The 22,125-nt window shown below is 33.9% G+C and overlaps 1 protein-coding gene across 4 annotated transcripts in view; it reads right to left on the bottom strand.

The window, feature by feature from the left end:
- Positions 1 to 239: 239 nt before the first annotated feature.
- PLS1 (plastin 1) overlaps positions 240 to 22,125 on the bottom strand; it is a 109,862-nt gene continuing 87,976 nt past the window's right edge. For all 4 annotated transcript variants that reach the window (XM_012437095.2, XM_064378776.1, XM_064378777.1 and 1 more), the window contains 6 exons: positions 18,197 to 18,275; positions 15,030 to 15,144; positions 8,960 to 9,093; positions 8,384 to 8,507; positions 2,273 to 2,397; positions 240 to 2,027 (listed from right to left, as the gene is read on the bottom strand). In XM_012437095.2, coding sequence (XP_012292518.1) covers positions 1,892 to 2,027; positions 2,273 to 2,397; positions 8,384 to 8,507; positions 8,960 to 9,093; positions 15,030 to 15,144; positions 18,197 to 18,275 — 713 coding nt within the window. In that variant the 3' untranslated portion in view covers positions 240 to 1,891. The remainder of the gene's footprint in view (positions 2,028 to 2,272; positions 2,398 to 8,383; positions 8,508 to 8,959; positions 9,094 to 15,029; positions 15,145 to 18,196; positions 18,276 to 22,125) is intronic.

Here is a 22,125-nt window from a genome sequence, read left to right as displayed (position 1 = left end):
GAATTATTTCAGCACAAACTAAATTTTAGTAATCACGCAGATGGTTTTTAATAATTCTTCATATTTAAGGACAAAAGAACTACCCTCATCTTCAAAGAAATTATGAAATTCAATTTTTTTGTTTTATTAACTCATTTAAGAATTGTTTTATTTTCTGGAAAATAAACTTATGCTAGACAAATTTTCAAGGCTGAATATTTTTCTTCGAATGAAATACAGACACATTTCTACATACACAACATTTTTATTAAATATACTCTGTGAGAAAAAGAACACCCTAAAGTGCCAGATTTCTTGTAAATCTGATAACTTAGTAAATACAATGGTGAAAAAAAACAGAGGAAACATAATTTAAATAATCTTATAAAAGAGCAAGAACATATCTTAATCTTCATATAAGAAAGCAATCATCAAAATATAAAAGGAAAAGAAATCTCATTTGTAGAAGAATATATTTCAAAATTCCACCTGTTGATCATTTCATTTAAAAAATTCTAAACACATGGGCAGTCTCACTCTTACCAACATATGTGTTTAAATCAATGGTAGTAGGGGAATTTAGACTACTCATTCACACTGACATAAAGTGACATTTTTGTTGCACGACAGTATTGCTCACTGGCACTAATAGTGGAAGATGGAGGAAGTAGATTTCTGGATTCAATTGTTAGCAGCAGAAATGTACTAATGCTAAAAATTTAGAAAAAAAAAAAAAAAAAATAGGTCCAAGCTGTAGCTACTTCCAAGTAACACAAACATTAACCAAACATTGCCAATTAGTAATGGGCTGTGAAAAAAACATGAAAATACTCTACATTGAATATTAGCTTTATGTTACTTTCTATTAAAGATATTCAGTGGGCACATTCTAAATTATATAGGGCATCTATAGAGACCTAAATTAGTAAGTATAATACGAAGCTAACAGTATAGTGTCAACATATCTTGGGATGTTCTAGCCAATGTTTGTCTACAAGTATTTGGAAGGAGTCAAATAACTATATGCACATTCAAAATGAATACCTATAAAAAGAAATCTTAATGTATCAGATATCCACAAACTGAAAAGTGTTACACATGTTGTGGGGGAAAAATACTGATGGTTGGCTGAATGACCAATTAATTATACATACCACTTATGAAAAGCTGGGTGATTCAGGTGCAAAAAAAGAAAAAACATATATGCACACATATATCTCTAGTAATATCCTACCGACATATATATGTTACATGTCATAGTTAAAGCTGTATTACCAAACTAGGATATGTAAGGTATCAATGCAGCTAAAATTAAGTTTTAAGTAAAAAGCTGCTGCTACTTAACAAGAGAGTGAACTTTGGGATTTATTCAAGAATTAGTTCTCATATATAAAAAAGTTTGATATTAATAAACAATACTTGTCACCATAAGGTTTTAGACAGTATAGAAACTTACAGAAAAGTGTTTTTGGACCACTTTAAATAGTTGGAGGAAGCAAATAAAACTGGATTATGAGTATGAATGCATTTATGATCAAAATTAACACACACAAAAATCAAAACACATTTCACAGCAGAACCTGCAAAAACTTCTGTATTCATCTTTTTTGAACTATAAAAAAGAATTAGTCTTGTCTTAATAAGACTTTAAAGCAACAAAATAATTTAATCATGAAGTATCAGCTTGATTATGAATATATTCTATTATCTGTATCAGCTGGTAAATTAACTGTGTTATCCAAAAAGGCTGACCAGCTCTAACTAGTATGAACAGGATATTGAATTCATTAATGAATATATAACTATTTTGAGCATACAAATAATCTCTGGTTTTATACCCACTACATTTTAGAATTCTGTAAACTGTCAGGCATAGAATATGTTTAATGTGGCAGAAAACCATATGAAATGATTATTTTATTCTGTTCAGTCCTTTTCCCATTAAGCACGCAAACACCGTCATAACCATCTTTGGTTTCACTTCTACGAGGTCATCAGGTAATGCATATATTCGGGCACCGATCTTTCGAGCAACTGAAATGGCATATCTTGAAGAGACAAGAAAAATATCTTGGTGTTAACCAGCGTGTTTTCACTTAACATATTTTAACAAAAGAGTGAAATATTTTGACAAGATTAGTTTTATGAAAAAGTTAAGTTTGTGAGTCTTAAATCATATTCCCATACAAGTTGTATTTAAAAATACGAATTTTAAGGGCATAGTAACCTTTCCTATAAGGATTTTAGAGGATTACAGGGCCACTGTGTTCTAATATTAACCATAAAGGCTTACTTAGCATTGTTCAGCTTGTCCTCATCAGATAAGTTTTCTCTCTTGATCATTTCTTGACGAACTGCATTTGGTGCAATGGCATCTATTAAATCTAGGACAGGTAAACTTGTGCTTATAGATTTATCCTAGAAAATAAAGTACAGATGAACCTTCATAAACATCTGACCTTTAATTTTCATTATTTTCAGACTCTTCTGATTATATAACTGAAGGCAATCTATAAATTTTCTTTGTACCTAACATTCAGCTTTTCTGCAACCAGCACACATAAATAAACAATTTAAAATACACTTTTCCTTAAATCTTTATATAAATTATAGTATAGAGTTGTCACCATACCTGAATAAGGTTTGTGGACATGATAGCTCTTAAGTATGCTAACCATAGTATCCATTCTTTAAAAAATATACCACTTTTGAAAGGGAGTAGGAAAGGAATTTTTAATTAACAATTTTACAAATTCTACTCATATATTTCTTAGATCACTAATCCCTATGCCTTCCCTTAATATTTTTCCGAAAGAAAAATGAAATAGTGAAAGGGGACTAATATTTAAAAAAAATTGTTCTTGTTGTTTTACATGTTTTAGTTTATTTCATCCTCCTTTGAAACATTGGCATCTTGGTAGTAAAGGAATTCTCTTTTTAAAAAAGATGAAGAACATGAAGTTAAGATAGCTCAAATGACTTGTTTACACAACCAGTAAATACAGAGCTGGTATTTGAACCCATGACAGTCTGACTCTAAAATGCCCAAGAGTCTCTCCATTTTGAAGTTACCACCAAGGCACGCTAAAAATGGACAACTAAATTATAGTGAATAGTTCATTGCAGATGAAATCAGACATCCTGATCTGAACTGATTTTTACCACTTATCAGCATGTGAACAAATTATTTGTTCTCTCTCTCAGCTTGAATAGTGCCCACCATTGCTTGCCTGCCCAGAATCTACCCACTCTTTACTTCTTCCATACCAGCAGAACCCATATTTTTGCTCTATATCCATACCTCCTTCACATAGACATAAGCTTCAAGGAAGACTGACATTCACAGTTCCAGGAGTGAACCTGAATTAATCTAGGTCAAGCATTCTCAGTGGGGACAGGGTGATACCCTTTTTTATGTATAAAGCATACAGTGCATAAACAGGTATACAGTGTATCTCTGCATTAAAATTTCATGGGAGAGAGACAAAAAAGGAAAAAATGTCTAAAAAGTTTCCTTAGAGGATAATTTTTTAAAGGTTTCAAAACACTGGTCTAAGCCAAATGGAGGAATCCTATTCTATGACCACAGTGATTTAATTTGGGCCTATTTTATGGAAAGCCAGCAACCCCTCCTCCTGGATGTGAATGAGAGGATGAAACCTCTGTCACAAGCAGCAACTATCCTGACCAAAAGGAAAACCAGCGTTAGAGTGAAGTGGGCACATTAGATGGCAAATCAGAGATGTGAAAAAATAATTGAGTCCTGAATGACATTCTTCAATTTGGTTCAACCAATCCAGAAGTCTACCCTACTTCTGGATTACTGTTATTGTAGTTAATACCTTTCCTTTTGGTTTAAACCACTTGAAATTGGGTTTCTGTTTACTTGAAGCCAGAGCACCCTTTCCTAATCTCTAAAGTAGAATATCATAAGATTCTTAGGAATACTGAGGTGAAAGCATCTAGTATAGGCTCTAGCCAAATGTCAGTTCTTAATAAATGCCTAATAAAACAACTTGAAGCCATGTGAAGAAGAGTAACAGGCTTCTTTGAGCCATGATCTATGAGCCACTTCATTTATCAATTTTAGAAAAATGTATATTCTTATTAGGAATGTTCATTTTATGATACAGATCTTTGGGCACGGGTAAGAGATGGTAAAAATAATTAGGGTCTTTAAGTCTATCTGATGCTGGTAATCTGGATCTGCTTTTCACATCTTCTGTTTCTGAGAAATTGTCATATCTGTTTGCTCAATATATAGTCTGCAGACCACCTACATTAAAATCATATGGGGTACTTGTTAAAAGTACAAATCTAGCCCCACTCAAATTAATATCAGGTTATCTATGAATAAGACTGGTAATCTACATTTTTAGTAAGCTTTCTAGAGGACTCTAAAGGTGTACTGTATTATACTTTCTAAAAATATTTGTATCATTCTATAATAAATTTTTAATTTCTGTGGGCTTACCTTTCAAATATGATTATTTTTTAAAAAGACAAGTGACTTGTTTAATTGTGCTATAATTTGATTCCTTATTTACATTATTTGTGGTATTTTAAATATTTCATTTAGATTTAGGAAACAAGTATTTTTCCCACCCATTTTCTTATGAGTTACCTTGGGTTAAGCTTCTACTGAGTTGAATGAAAAATTTAAGTTTCTAAAGATTGTGTCAGATCTCTTATCTTCTTGTTACCAAGAAAATAGGCCTGTCTTCTGATTCCTCTGATTTGTACATTATCAGTGAAAGACATTTTACTTTTGCAAAGGGAAAGGGGTTATAGTGAAAACCCTTACGTTAGTATATAAATACATTACCATTATTTTTACTTTTACTTCCTTAAGTTAATCATCAGGAAATTACTTCAGCAAGAAGAATTTCAATATCTTAATCTAGAATTAGCCTAGAGCTTGATTTTCAAGATAATGAGTTGTGTCATCTTTTTCCCTTCATTTGATACATATTATTAGAACATTTCATTCCATTGCTGTTTCTGTCATTTTAAAAAATAAAAGTGGAAAAACAGTGATGTGGCCACCAGACTTCCCTAAAAGACTCAGCAGAACACTCCCCCAACCGCCACATGAGGCCCTTTATATATTAGCAATGCCAACAGCGTGGTAATCCCCATTTATTGAGCCCTTCATATGTGCTAGGTACTGTTAAGCTCTTTACATTTTGTTAACTTATGTAGTCTAACAACAATCCTAAAAGATAGGGATTATTAATTTCCCCATTTTAGATGTGGGGAAACTAAAGAACAGAGAAATTAATAACTTGCCCATGGTCACACAGATATAAATGCTGAGCCGGAAGTAAGTTCTGTTTTATTCATCAGTAGATTAGCCCCACTGTTAGTATAAACTGCTAAGGTTTCTGTAAAACAGATGCCTTTCTCATGTGCTCGCACACTCCCCCATTAGCTGATTTATATAGTACTGCTGACACCCCATACTGTGATTCTTGTTTTCTTATTTGCCACCTTCCCTGAATAGTGAGCTCTTTGAGGGCACTATGTAGCCACAGCGACTAGCAAGGCACCTGACACAGGGTAAGCTTTGGATATTTATGGAATAAATGAGCAGTATGTTACACAGCTAATCAGTAGCTCAGCAAGAGTCAACCCAGGGCCATACAACTCCAAAGCCTGGCTTTCAACTTGTACGTGGAATAGCTGGACCTAGATATGAAACCCAGCTGTTCTGCTTAAAAGTTGTATGACAGTGGACAGTTATTTAACTTCTCTAATGCTCACCTTTTTGCTCAGAGTATTTAGAGAATTAAAAGAAACAATGTGCAAAGTGCTTAACACAGTGACACAAAGGACTCAATAAATGGCAATTATGATTATTATTTGCTGATATACCACCTTCTCTGTCTTCTTAGCGAGAGAAAATCACTTTGTGGCTTAAGAGGGTAAATTTGTCTTTTCTGAAATTCTTACGGTGCTGCCTAGATTATGATTAAAATGGTTTTTTGTTTGTTTGTTTGTTTTTTGCTAGTGCCACTTCTTATAGCCTTCAAACATAATGCCTTCTGTAGCTGGAAAAACCTCCCTAACTTCAACTATTTTTTAGCATTCATTGCCACATTTCTTAACCATTTGCACTCTCTTTAAAGATTTTTTCATTAAGCATATACTAAATGCCAAGCACTTTTGTGATGTTTCTGCCTCCTCAGTTCTAAGTAGAGCCATACTCTCAAGTCAGCTTTTTCTCATGGTTGCTCTCCCTTAAAAGTTTATGCACTCCAATTTCTCAACTCTTTCATTCAACTGATCACCAAGTCTGTCTTTCCAGTTTTAATGTCTCCTTTCACCCCGCTCCATTTTCCTAAAATTACCTCAAACTCAAACTTAAAACTGAATTCATCACCTTTTCCAGGAAGCAGCTGTATCTCATGACATCCCCATTTCTGTTAGTGTTATCTGTTTTCCAGTTACCTATGCCCAAAACATCAAGAGTTCTGACTCCTCTTTCCCCTCTTCTTCCCAAAATCAAGAACCCAAACCTAGTTCTTCTTTTGCAGTAACTTATAGCGTTCTAATCTTACCATTTCCATTGCCAGCCTCAACCCCTTGATTACTTCACACCTTGAGTATTGCCTTGGATTCTTTTGCACTGTCCTTGTAGTTACACTGTTCTCCCTCCCCACCCTGCTCACCACATTCAGATTAGTATTCCTAAAATAATTGCCTTTCTTATCCTGCTTCACTCAATATCTTTTATTTAGGCCCAATTCCTCCACAATCTTGACTCAGTTTATATCTTGCACATCATCCCTTGGGAGCCATCCTATTTCTCCTAACTTTCTGACACATGCCTTTATTCAAGATGGACCCTTTCTCTTGAATAAAGGCATGTGTCACAAAGTTAGGAGAAATAGGATTTTCCCCCTTTCTCTCCATCAATTCAAATTGTCCCACCATCTATGATGTTCAGATCCAGCTGTCTTTTTCTGCTCTTCACTGACCATTCAATTGGAAATGATCAGATTTTTCATCCAAAATATTAGTTGTATTACTTGGATTTTATCATTTATAGTATTGTTACCTTCTCAGCTACACAATCTTTGTCTTTAAAGTAAATGGTGAACACTCAGAGGGCCAAATTAATTTCTTATATTTTATACCTTTTTCTTTACTTAGAAAAGTTACTTAATAAGAGCTCAATAAATATTAATTTGCTCCTAAATATTTTCTCATTATAATGAACTATATACATGCTTAATATTTTCTATAAAAGTACAAATGCATATAATTTCAACATAACAATTTTAAAGAACTGCCAATTAGAGAATTTTATAATACAATGCCCATTGCTATTTTATATTTTTGTGTTTTACATCTAAAACACATAGAGACAAATCATGGACTGAAAATTATTATTATTATTTTTTAAAATAAGCAGTAACAAAAACTCAATGTCATTAGTTTCTTCCAAGATAGTAAAGGGGGGAAAGCAAAGCACTTCAACCAGGATCAGGCAACATCACTGCCAATGTCCAGCTGTCCTGCTAAAACTGCTCTGGGCCTCAGTTTTTGGCAAACATGAGAAGATTGCATTTATAAATTTCTGACATTTTTTTCACTTTGCAATGTTTTTAAGCATATAGAGCAAAGGCAGAGAGAGAGAGATAAAAATGGGTATCTCTTAGGATAGCTTAGTGTTTCATCTCTGTACTTTATTTCAGAAAAAAAATACAAATTGATTGCTAGTTTCTCACACATAATAAAATCACAAACACAAGGTTCACTGAATGAATGTTGTACAAGCAGACATGCTTATTTGTAGCTAACATCGGCTTGCATGCAAAAGCAAAACACAATGGAAATGCATGAAAATTAGTGGGTATGTATGTACAGATTACATTGAGTGCTTTATGAATCATCCACAAATGCTCGGGAGTGAGTGTTAAGTGCCATTATGAAGCCAGATGACAAGATTTTTTTTTCCTACCAGTTTTCTCAATTCCCACTTGAATCGGTTTGGCTGCCTCTGTTATGCCTTGGAAATGATGTCAATACAATTCTGAGACTGCTGCTAGGGAGCACAAAACATTATAGGTCCTATATAAACAATAGCTTCTTATCTTTTACATTTGACAACTGGATTTTTTTTTTTTTTTGGCTCTATTCTGTTTATTTTTTAAGATTAGATTACCAGAGTCAGATAATATTGACCTGCATTTATACTTAACTGGACAACTAATAAAAAATTTAGTAATTAAAACTGAGTATTTCAAGTTTACACATGCCAAATAATTAGTATACCTAAACTCATAAATCATGTTTCTGACATACAACATTAATATAATTCTAAACCAAACCAATGTAATTCCCAATAAAAATTTCTTCCTATACCTACAAAAAAAATTTTTTTAAGACTCTTGATTACCTTGAAGCTGGAAATAGAAGTATTTTTGTTTGCACTTTTAAGAGTCTGATTGACCCATTTAATAATAATTTCATCATTTACTTTTTCACCCTCTCCAAGATCCGATAACACATTCAATGTGTACCTGCAACAGAAAAGATGTACATTTGAGACTGAAAAGAGTGAAATTTGCTTTCACATAATTTATATCAACATTTAGATAAAGACTTAAGGAAAAGTTCAGTTCTAATAAATATTTCTAATTTTAGTCTGGCATTTGCACCCAGTTACATTCCAAAGTTACAAACCTCACTAATCAGAAACAAAAACTACTACAGGGTATTTTTAAAACTTAATTACTTACAAAGCCATTTTTAAGAGGCATTAAAAATGGTGATAGTGTTTCTGGATATTGACCCATTTTTACATAAAATATAATTTACAAAAAAAAAAAAACAGTAAATCCTTTAAAAGTTAAAATATTTTGCATTGTATATTTCTTCTATGTTCATTATTGTTCAAAAATAGCTAAAAGTTTAGTTCAGATTACTTGTTGGAGGAAACAGGCAGTGTTGCTACAAACATTTCAGCCTTTACCTTCTCATCAGCTGCCATACCAATGCCAGGGTAAGTGTTGAATTCCCTTCATTTAGGTCCTGCCCAGCAATGCCAACCAAGGAGAATTTGGCTTTGTTCTTCCCAAGTTCCACTGCATAGTTACAGTTTTCAATCTATAAATAAGTAAAAGTTTAGGTATAAAAACAGATTTTTAAAAACATATCTCATGAATATGCCAGCCTAGTTCAGCCATCCGAAAAATAATTATGATGACACATTAAATTTATATGACCAAATTTCATTTCATAATAATAACCCAGGGAAAGCAAGGACATAATTATTTCCATTTTCTAGTTGAAGATATTAAAGCACTGGGTTAACCTAGAAAGATGAACAACTGGCTGGAAAGTTTTAAGATCCCCTCCTACTCAAAGTCTTAACTATCCAGGCCTGGTGTGGTGGCTCACACCTGTAATCCTAGCACTTTGGGAGGCTGAGGCAGGTGGATCACTTGAGGTCAAGAATTCAAGACCAGCCTGGCCAACATGGTGAAACCTCAGCTCTACTAAAAATACAAAAATTAGCATGGTGGCAGGCGCCTGTAATCCCAACTACTTGGGAGGCTGAGGCAGGAGAATCGCTTGAACCCAGGAAGTGGAGGTTGCAGTGAGCCAAGATTGTGCCATTGCACTCCAGCCGAAGCAACAGGCAAAAACTTCATCTCAAAAAAAAAAAAAAAGGGTTGACTATCCAAGATGAAATATCAGTGACACATCTGTGACTAAAAACCTAGGTTTCCTGATTTCCTTGAATAGAAGTAACGATGATGTTTTGTCTAGATCTATATTTAAAATTTAAAAATAGAGAAGAAAGTAATTGTTTTATTAAGAATCTAACTTCATCTCCTATATTCTTTACCCAGATCTTACTCATCCTCTGACATTCAGCATTTGGCCCACTTTCTTCAACAAAGGCTTAACCTTAACTGTATATGAGCTAATAATGATCTATCCTTTGCTTGAAGTCCTAAGAATGTTTATTTTGTAATGTTTATGTATCATCTTCTACTTAGCCTTTCATTTGTTTTCTTTCAACTATAGTATAAGCTTCTTCTAAAGGACAAAAATTTTTATATGCACAAATCTATATCATACTCTCCCGACTCCCAGCACAATGCCCTGCCTAAAGTAAGAATCTGATACATAAACAACTAATAAATTATTTACCACCCCGTCATCTGCACACACACACATACTTCTTTCCAGTGATATAAGTCCAGTTAGGTCCTTTCTCTAATAACTTTTTTTGGTCTATCCTGGAGTCAATAGGTTGTTGTTTTTTTTTTTTATCTCCATTATCTAATGCTGTGTTTCTTACAGCAAGACCTATAAATTTTTATGTATCTGAGTCTTTTTGCTCCAATGAAATTACAAGCTCTCATAATCTTACAATATCACCCGTAGGAACAAAAGTGCTTACTAAGTACTTTCTAGAATAAACAATTAAAGACAATACAATTTTTCTTAATTTTCTTCCACAAGTTAGTTAAGGTACCATTACAACACAAACCAACCTAAAGTACATAGATACATTTTTCCCAATAGTCAGAAAATATTTCCAGAAAAGGTGAGACAGCTAATACAATAAAAGAACTTGTATGAATATATGGTTATTCTTTAAAAAAGAGACTCCAAATTCCCAAGTTCAGTTTACTACAGACAAAAATGGAAGATCTTTGAACCTGCTATAACATCTGCCTGGCTCACTTCACAAATTGAATAAAACATATACATATCAAACGATATGTATATATTTTAAAATAATTTTTAATAATAAAATGTTCCATATGTATACTTTTTTAAAATCCAAGGAAAAGGTATGTGTGGTGACACATGTCTGTAGTCCCAGCTACTTAGGAGGCTGAGGCAGGAGGATCACTTAAGGGCAGGAGTTCAAGGCTGTAGTGTGCTATAATCATGCCTGTGAATAGCATGTACTGCAGCCTGGGAACCATAGTGAAACCCTATTTCTAAAAATTTCAAAAAGAAAATTAAAAAAAAAAATTTTAACAGGCTAAACCTATAATTTAGTATGATTTTAAACAGGCTAAAATTTTACAATTTTAAACAGGCTAAACCTATTATTTAATTTTTAACAATTTTTTTGTAGTAATCATAAATTATAGGTTTAGCCTGTTTAAAAGAAATATAGGCTATAAGAATGTAGATTATTTTAAAAATAGAATAGATTCCTAATTTACGGAAAATAACATTAGCACTTGAATTATTTAACAGTGTGAACAGGAAAGCACACTATGGACACCCATTTCAGTGGGAGAATTTTATAACAAACTGCAGTAATCACATGCGTAAAATGTGTTTCAGTGAAGAGCCATCTGCTTTACAGTTAGACCAAAGTTCCTGAGGGAGATGATAGTGAGAAAGGAGTTCAGAGTTGCTAGTATAGAGGCTTAAAAATATATTCATATGACCAGCATTGAAAAAGAAACTGGAAACAGGTGCTAACATAAGGGAAAGCATATATTTTATTTATTGGCAATACTTGGTTCCAAATTTGGCAGAACACTTCTAAGATCTAGAGAGGTACCAAACTAGAGAAATAATTAGACATTAGGTTCCTAGAGGTAATCCATGTGTACGATAGTACCGGTTGATTATCCCTAATCTGAAAATCCAGCCGAGCATGGTGGCTCACACCTGTAATCCTAGTACTTTGAGAGGCTGCGGTGGGCAGATCACCTGAGGTCAGCAGTTCAAGACCAGCCTGACCAATGTGGAGAAACCTCGTCTCTACTTAAAATACAAAATGAGCTGGGCATGGTGGTGCATCCCTGTAATCCCAGCTGCTCCAGAGGCTGAGGCAGGAAATAGCTTAAACCTGGGAGGCAGAGGTTGTGATGAGCCGAGATCACACCATTGCACTCCAGCCTGGGCAACAAAAGCAAAGAATGAAATTCCCTCTGAAAAAAAATCCCAAAATCCAAAATACTACAAATTCTAAAACTTTTTGAGCACTGACACAATACCGAAAAGAAAAGTTCATTGCAGCATTTCAGATTTTTGTTTTAAGGATGTTCAACCAGTACACTGAAAATATTCCAATATCTGAAATAGATCTGGTCCCAAGCATTTTGGATAAGGGATACTCAATCTGGACTTAAAACCCTAAAAACAAATCTACTCCCTGAAAGTATAACTGTGGAAGTTAAGAGCTTTGGGCCAAGAACCAGGCCTTGAAAATACTGAATTGTCAGGCTAAAAGATAAAGAACCTATGAAAGGTAAGAATGAGCACAAAGAAAGCAAGAAAAAATTGGAGTGCAGTCTCACAGAGTTAATGGAAGAAATGATTACTATATTAGTCTGTCTTCACATTGCTGATAAAGATATATCCAAGACTGGAAAGAAAAAGAGGTTTAATTGGACTTACAGTTTCACATGACTGGGGAGGCCTCAGAATCACGGTGGGAGGCAAAAGGCACTATTTACATGGCGGCAGCAAGAGAAAATGAGGAAGATGCAAAAGCGGAATTCCTGATAAAACCATCAGATCTCATGAATCTTATTCACTAACATGAGAACACTATGGGGGAAACTATCCCCATGATTCAAATCATCTCCCACTGGGTCCCTCCCACAAAGCATATGGGAGTAGAGTTCAAGATGAGATTTGGGTGGGGACAGAGCCAAACCATATTAGTTACCAAGTACTTCAAATGCTTTGAACAAAAAATGAAGCTTAGATCATTTGGACAATGAGAAGAGTTACATAATAGGATACAAGGTTTTGAGTGAAAAGAAATACTTGAAAATAATGAAGAAAGGCCATTTTAATGGTGCAGCTTTATGAACTTTGTAAATGAAGGAAAATGACATCTATTGATTATTGCCCAAATTCCATAAAATAATTCCCTGTGATACTGTGTCATGAAAGTACAGCTTCTTCATTTTTTAAACATCCTGAATTTACTTCAGGCTTTATGTTTCATTCTGTATTTGTTGAAAAAGTATTCTGCATATGATTCCTTTGTGGCATATGTATTTATTTGTAGTTCACATTAAAATTCCAGGTATAATGAATGGCTGATTTCTGTTTCCCTGTTACATTTTGCATGCAAAATTTTGGAGGAAAAAAATGAAATTAGTCAATAAAATTTTCTGAATTCTACTCCCATGAAAAGAATTATATGCACATCAAATGAAATTAAAAATGCAGGCAGTCCAATGACTAGAAATGCTGAAAAATATGCATATAAATCTTTATAATTATACCACCCATTTAACTACTTTTATGATGTATTTCCCTTTTAAAATATTTTTAAATTTTTTTCTTTAAAATTACAGTGTCTCTGAATACATTTTCATTCTATAGATGTGGAAAATTAGAAGTCCCTTTTGAATGCATCTGTGTGTGTTATGTATTTTAAACAAATTAGATTCATATTATGTAATATATACTTTTGCATCCTGCTCATTTCCATGCCACTACTACTAAAACACTATTTTTTGTGTGTTTGTTTATTACTTTAAGTTCTGGGATACACATACAGAACGTGCAGGTTTGTTACATAGGTATACATGTGCCATGGTGGTGTGCTGCATCCATCAACCTGTCATCTATGTTTTTTTTTTTTTTTTTGAGACGGAGTTTCGCTCTTGTTACCCAGGCTGGAGTGCAATGGCGCGATCTCGGCTCACTGCAACCTCCGCCTCCTGGGTTCAGGCAATTCTCCTGCCTCAGCCTCCTGAGTAGCTGGGATTACAGGCACGCACCACCGTGCCCAGCTAATTTTTTTTTGTATTAGTAGAGACGGGATTTCACCATGTTGACCAGGATGGTCTCGATCTCTTGACCTCGTGATCCACCCGCCTCGGCCTCCCAAAGTGCTGGGATTACAGGCTTGAGCCACCGCGCCCGGCCCTGTCATCTATGTTTTAAGCCCCACATGCATTAGGTATTTGTCCTAATGTTCTCCTTCCCCTTGTCTCCCACCCCCCAAAAGGCCCCAGTGTGTGATGTTCTCCTCCTTGTATCCATGTGTTCTCATTGTTCAGCTCCCACTTATGAGTGAGAACATGCAGTGTTTGATTTTCTGTTCCTGTAAAACACTATTTTTAATGGCACATTTCACTTCATCTTATGGGTGTATCAATTTATTAACCCTTTATTGAACAACTGGATTGTTGTCTTTTGTGCTGTATAAACATTGCTATGATTAGCATTTTGCCACACAACTTTGTGTCTTTCTGATTTTTTCATCAAAATAGATGGAAAAAGGTGAAATTATTAGGTCAAAGGATTTTTTTGGAAGATCACTAATATGTATTGCCAAACTGGTTTTAGAAAGATTATACAAATGAATACTTCCTCTAACATTGGATGCAGTGCAAGTTTCTTGTTTTAAATTGCATTTCTTTACTTTTTTTTTTTTAAATTCTCCCCACCCCCTAAATTGCATTTCTTTATTCTGGGTAAAAGTTTTTTTTATATGTTTACTATTCATATTATTTCTTTTTCTATGAATTGTTCACTCATGTATCTTTCCCATTTTGATATTACTATTTCAGTAGCTCTTCAACTTTCTTCCCTAGAACTCATAATATTCATTTTTGTTTACCAAATACCATATCGTAGTTGTTTGCACACATATTTCCCTAATTTATTTAGGCTTTCCTGAGGACCAGCTCCATGTTTTATACTTTTTTTTTTTTTTAACATCCTGCATAACACTGTACAGGTATCAGGTAATTGATAAATGTTGAATACATGAGTGGATAACCAATAAAAATTCAGCAAGTTATACCAATTGTAAAATAAGAGTACATTTACAGTACATCTCAAAGAACATTAAGTACTACAACTTGATAAATATGAAAATAGTTATATAAAGTGTCTGACTGGAGGGACTGCCATCATCTTTGCAAACATTTATTAAGGCAAACTTGTAAAAAGGCTGTTAAGCTTAATACATTTTGGTTTGGATCAGAATTGTGGGGTCAGAGCACACTTTACCCAACTTCATGAAACTCCAAATCCTTTGTTTTCTATCAGAACAGTAACAATATATCCATGGTCATTATTTCATTCACCTTCTTCATGTTCCCTCCAAGGGCAGGATAAGGAGGTTTATTGACATGGCTCCAGTTGACTGGCACTCGTATCATCTCATAGAGCTGGAAGATCACTAAAGCATCTGCAAGGTCACTAAAACAGGAAGGAAAGGCAGATAAAGGAGGAGGAAATGTTGGGTACTACCTAATTTTATTAAGTACATTGGAGATGGACTGACATCTTTAAGAACATAAGTCTTTAATCCTTGAAGAATGACAGGACATAGCATTTGACCCAAAACTTCCAGTCTAAGAATCTGTTTAAAATGTTTTCATAAATATTTACAAAGGTGTACATCCAAGGACATTCATTGCCACAGTAGTTGTAAATTTGGAAATAACTTAAGTGCCTTGCAGCAGGGAGCTGTTGAGTCAACTATACTATAAACTCCTTGGCTACCATTAGACATAAGGTAGATCTGTATGTATTGATACAAAAAGCTTTGCAAGACATATGAAATTTTAAAAAGCAAATGGCAGACACTTCATGCAATTTGATCTCATTTATTTAAAAAAATTTAGAGTCAAATGTATTTCTATACCTATACACGCTAAGGACTGTTAATAGCAATTACTTCTATTTGGTAAGGAAAGAGGTCAGGAAAACAGGAGTACAAGAGGGTAAGGGTAGAATCATGTTTTATTTTATTCTATGCACTTACCTACTTCCTGAAAATTGTACGGTAAGAATAAGTTCATGTATTATGTATACATGATCATTTTTTAACTTAAAAATAATTATAGGAAAATCACAGTAGCTACTCAGTAGGCAGCTGTTTGTGTTCAATAACAAGGGTTAAGAGGAAGGAACTTATGAACAAGTAGGAATTCTCAAAGTAAAAATATTACTACTTTGGATTCAGAAAAATATGTTCTCCTGAGAAAGTTAAAGTATGCTTGTTCAGTCTATTTTCAATGCTGAATGCTAAGGACATAAAGCAGTAACAATTGATTTTTTAAACTGCTAGCTTTGTGATATATTATGTGGCTTTTCTCCTCCAACAGCTTGTCCAATGAGTTATGTTTCCCTAAGGTTCTTATTAAATTACTTTGCATTCTCTGAGCACACACCATATGGCAGTGAAGGGAGCTGGGCCCAGTACTGGGTGATAGAGGGAGAAAGTCTGATATGAAGGTAATTAAAATCTGACTAGATTATCTTTAGGCATATGAAACATTCTGTATAAAAAAAGAATCACTAGAGTATTTCTATAGGTTCTGGAATCTTATCTGTTTCATGTATTTTTCTTTTTTACTTTAAATGAATTCATTCTTATTCCTGTCTAGTATGGTATTATTATTATTATTTTGCAAATAGAACTGAGGCCCAGAGAGTTTAAATGATTTCCAGAGACTTCAAGATGAATTCTAGAACCAACTCTAGGACTAATAGTTCTTGAAATATATTTATAACTTGTTTAGAGAATTTTCAGTGAAAATCTAGCTGTTTTGCCATGAGCTGGCTACCCTGTAGGCAACAACCTAAAAATTTTTGGGGGTGGGTTTAGGAATATGTTGCAGGCACAATTCTATGGACACATCGTTCCAGTGTCAACTAGATGTCTACTTATTGTTCTACATCTGATGGTTCTCTAAAATTATGTTACTTTTAAGAATTTTCTGAAAGTAACAGTCCCTTTCCCAAGAAAAAATATTATATGCTCAGAAGCTCTATGCTGGTAATTATTGAATAAAGATATTCTTCAGCTATCTTTAGCTAAAAGGTTTGGTCAATTCTTTTCTCCACTGCCAATAATAGAACTCTAGTGTTCTTGACATTTATGAAATAATTACTATGAGTATCAACAAATCTTAATCTGCTCTTTTTAAGCTTACTCTTCCCCCTCCCCCGCTGTTTTCTGCCCACCTGCAACTGTCTTGATTGAGTTTTAAAGCTTACTCTTTAGTTATAGAAAAATACATGTTCATGGTTCAAAAAAACTGAAATCATGCTTAAGTTACTAAGATTAAAAATAAAAGTCTCCTTACTATACTATTCTCCACTCTTCCTACCCAGGCTACAGTTTGGTATGTACCTCTCTAGATTTTAAAATTCGGATACAAATATCTACACACTCAAATTGTAAACAAAATGGGATAATACTAGACCTTTTATTCTTTTCTCTTGACTATATATTACAGACATTCTTCCAAATCAGTCCATAAAAAGAGAATCCCTCCTCGCCTTCAACATTAAGTTTTAACTTCCCTGCTACTATAACAGGAGATCCAGTTTAACTGACAATATCTCCTCTCATCTAGCTAAAATTTACACACTCTTCGAGAGCTTTACTAACATGGGTCTATTTTAAAGAATATTGTGAATAAACACCAAGGAGCAGAAATTACAACATCATAAATCTTCAGTGAGCCAGTGAACTTGGCCTGTTGTGACATTAATCTTCTTTAAGGAGTTAATCTTAGTTAATCTTCTTTAAGGAGTTTCTTGGTTATATAACTTATTAATACATTTAGTTAATTAGAACTTTTTTCTAAAAAAAAATACAACTAGCTGAAGTTGACTTGCACTTTATCAAGACAGGCTGGTAGATTGTATAATAAAGAGAGAAGAATGGTTTCTTCTCATCCACACTTAGAAAGACACATTGTTAGGATTACCAGACAGCCCAATAATTGATTTAGTAATTGATTAGCCCTACTAATATCAATAATGTGTTATCATTTTTAAACAAGAAAGAATAAGTTATAACAATTATTCAAGGAAAACAAGTTACTTTTACAAATTAGAAAAAAATATACACAAAAATTATGTAATAATTGAGGTTTTGGTAAAAATAAATGAAAAGTGACATAATGAAAAATACTGATATAACAATTTATCAATTATTACTGTTACTCTAATTTGTTAAAGTTGAAATTATTTTTATGATCAATAACTATGAAAGAGTAAGGATTATCTTTAATGATTTATGTATATCATCATCAAAAACATAACTATTATTCATTTCTTGAATAGTAGCTTTCTTTTAAAATCCATTGTATTGCCAATTCCCAGCATCCTGAAACTCTAAAAATTGGCTAAAACTCTTGCAACTTGAGAAAATGTTCCATTTAAACATGCCTACAGTTTGAAACTTGAAAAGCTGGACCCTCAGAGTAAAGCTGAGGCACAATAAAATATTTACCTGTACAAATGATTAATGTACGGGTTGACTCCCAAGGAATTCATCCAGTTCCGAAATGTCCTCTCTTCCTTGCTCTCTCCTAGGGTAGACACAAGCTCACACTGATGACTCAGGACAAAAGGAATCAGTAACTATATGTTAAACCATTCTGGCAAGTACCAACTGGTCAAACCTACCTTGCCATGGTTCATTAGATACTACAGTTTCTTTAAAGGGAGAAAAAAAGGTCTCTTAATGCCAAAGTCCCTTTTCTCACTATCTAGAAAGCCATTATTTGCTCTAAATCTCTCCTTCTAGATTTCCTTTGATGTCTGTGAACTAGTACTGAGCCATGGGTTTCTCTGCCTAGAAACATAACAGATACACTTCTGTGGTCTATAATTATGATTAGATGCAAAAGGGATTGGTGAAACATGAATAAAAACAAAGTCTTTTAGCAGTCACGGTTACATTAGTACATTAAACACAAATAGAAATGTTATACCTTTCCTGACGCAATGTTTCTAAATTTGTACAAATTATGGTTTTACACAGGAAAGTTTCTCAGCACACAAACCTACACTTTACACCATTCACTGGAGAGGAGAGGGGATTACAGGTAAATATAAAAACACACAATGAGGGGAATATAACTATTTTACAGGCTTCTTGAGTTAGTTTAGATTGTCATTACTGAAAATACATAAGGAACACAGACCCAACACAGACTGATAGGAGAAAGACACATTTCATCATAGTCAGTTCCTGGACCTCAAAGATCCCCTCAGGGAGATAACTCCTGCAGGTGCTGTTATTAAACCCTACCTCCCTGAGCATTCCCTTCCCAACAGTGCTTACATCACCTATAAGGAAAATGTGGGTTATCGTATACTATAAAGTGAGCAGGGATGTGGGCTGGCTGCCACTGTCTACCTTCTACTCATCTCCTGATTGCAAATAGTCCTAAGTAACTATTATGATTATTTGTTCTTCAGCAAAGTTAGTGGAGAGTGGAATGGCCTAGTTTACATCTTATCACCAGACTCCTGAAAAACTGAAACATTTATACCTGTCATCTCTTCTAAATTACAGGCACGTTCAAGTCACTCTCTAGCTTTTGGCCCATATGAGACTCACAGGACAATTTGGCACATAAATCTATCTACAATCATCTGAGTTCGGGGCTCCTTCATATAGAGCTATTGCAACAGTCATCTTCACATTGAGTGCCAAAGCCAGTATAAATCTACACACCCAGGATAGAACTCAAGCCTTGTAAGAGCTAAAGGATTCTGTTATTTGTACCAACTGTTCAGGAAATAAACTACCCACTATAGTTTCATGTGGTTTCAATGCCATTATCTAACAGCTTTCCCAGAATCTGCTTTAATTATTGCTCTATTACATAGCCCTATAATTTCTTGCTTAAATTTTGTTTCCTCTGGTCTGCATAAAAGGTAACTACTGATCAGTCTGTTGTAACTGCTACCACCACTTTATAATGAACAGTCTACATGAGAATCTTTTTTTTAAGAAGAACCAAGCTGAACTAAATATTTCCAGAATCCAGGCCAGCCTTATTTGTAAGAATTATTAAACAAGTACAAATTAAATCTATGAACTGTCCCCAAAGTGACATAAATATAAACATACTGTGATTAATAGCTTGATGCCTGTGATTTGGATTTACCTCTCAGTTGTTTCTCTATTACTCTCTGTTACAAAGCTATACATATATATATATTTTTTTCTAATAGTTAGAGAAGTTTTACATTATTTCCATCTAGGAAAATCTAAATGTCTTAAAATTATGAAGATTAATAGTGCCATAATGGTTCCATTTTTAATTAAAATATCCACATTTTGTTGAACCTAATGATGCAATGAATAATACTTTAAAATAACTAGACTTGCATTTTGATAGAGTTCTGAAACTATCCTCAGTGCTTCATATTTCTTCCTATTGTTCTCAACTGATTATATAATTATTTTAATTTTTGAAACCTTGAAAGTAAAATAGATTTTATAAATGAGCATTTATTCATCTAACAACATTTCAAAGTGTCTTGGTAAATAAATGCTCAAAGCTAGAAGCACTATGCATTTGTGCAAGAGCCATGGTAAAGCATTACAAAAACATATGTATTCCAGATTGGAAAATGTTGTCTGGATTACAGACAGCTAAAGTAATCTTAGAAGTAAAATCTGTTTTTCCCCTAGATATGATATCCAACTTCAAGAAGTAAAATCTTAATTGCTGATATACAAGATTGAAAGAACTATAAAACATTCTTTTCATTTGCAGGCTCAATTTGACATCAACCAATTAAAAAATAGCAATAAATATAGCAAATATATTAAAAGTAGGCTATTAAGAGGGAAAAAAGGAATTAACTTATATTTAACACTCAATAAATGTGCTGTGACATATGAAGTGCTTTCCTCCTCCCTCCCTGACCATTAATAAACACATACTGTATTCTTTCATTCACGATCACATTTAGCTTGCTCTGTAATTCTTCAAATTAAGTTTATTAGTCCTGTTTTATATATTAAAAAAAAAAAAAAGGCTCACAGGGGTTATTCAGATAAAACAGTGGAACTATGATTTGAACAAAGTCTGATAATTTGTGGTCTATGTACCTTCTGTAACCACAAATGAATTCTGAGATGATCTTTCTATATGTAGCCCACATATCTGGCTCAATTTGATGTGAGGGTTTAATATTTAATTGTTTTTTTTCTTTAATACCCTAGAAAATTCTCTGCCAATGAGGACATACTAACATATGAATTTGGGATGTGATAAGATCAAGCTTCAAATTTCATAAGGATATATAAAAACACAAATTTACAGAGGAAAATAATCCAATGACAGACAAAGTCAAATACATTTTTGGCAGATGTATGAGGACATACATATGTTCTAAATAAAGATGACTGATAAATATTTCCCATGTTATTTTAATAGATATAGTAAATAATAATGGAAATATTTAGCAATCCTATTCACACTGAAAAATTCCAAAAGCATGCTGAACACTAGCAAAAGAATTCAAACATGAAAATTAAGAGAGCGAGCAAGTTGGAAAGGATATCTAGCAAGAATTCAGTGACTATAAAAAGCAGATCATTTTTAATATGCCACTCTAAACAATGCCTTCTACTGACAGAGGGATTTTGAAATTTTCCAGACTGATAAAAACCTAGCAGTGTTCCTTTTGCTTATTTTTTTTCAAGTTCTAATCTCTCACCCTAAATTTCTCTTTGCTGAAAAATATACAGTTTTGTCTGCTTTCCCTCTCAATTACATATCTATGTAGAAAATATAATCTTTATTTTATTTTACAGGACCTTTGAGAAGAATGAATTACTCATATTCTTCAAAGAATATATTTGTTAAGTCTGAAACATCTTTCATTAATCACAGAGCTAATTATGAGGTGACAAGGACGTCGGAACTTTGGTTATGGCAGTCAAGGAGAAAAAGATCATGAAGTTGATTTCTCATTCTGTCTCACTGGGAAAGAAGGGAGTAATGGTGAGTTTTGTGAGAGAATTGAATGAATACTGAGATCATGAATACCGCACATCAAATTCTCCCTACCAAGAAGAATTCCTGCTTTCTCCAAACCAGGGCAACTAGCAAGAAGAAAAATCTTTTTTTTTTTTTTTTTTTGGAGACAGAGTCTCGTTCTGTCACCCAGGCTGGAGTGCAGTGGCACAATCTTGGCTCACTGCAACCTCTGCCTCCCGGGTTCAAGTAATTCCCTGCCTCAGCCTCCTGAGTAGCTGAGATTACAGGTGCATGCCACCATGACTGGCTAATTTTTGTATTTTTAGTAGAGACAAGGTTTCACCATCTTGGCCAGGCTGATATTGAACTCCTGACCTCATGATCCACCTGCCTCGGCCTCCCAAAGTGCTGGGATTACAGGCGTGAGCCACTG

This window comes from Aotus nancymaae, unplaced genomic scaffold (genome assembly GCF_030222135.1).
Source record: "Aotus nancymaae isolate 86718 unplaced genomic scaffold, 86718_ANA_hifiasm-v0.15.2.pri h1tg000019l, whole genome shotgun sequence".
NCBI classification, from domain to species: Eukaryota; Metazoa; Chordata; class Mammalia; order Primates; family Aotidae; genus Aotus; species Aotus nancymaae.
The sequence above is the reverse complement of the archived record's forward strand: the minus strand, read 5'-3'. Positions and strand labels throughout refer to the sequence as shown.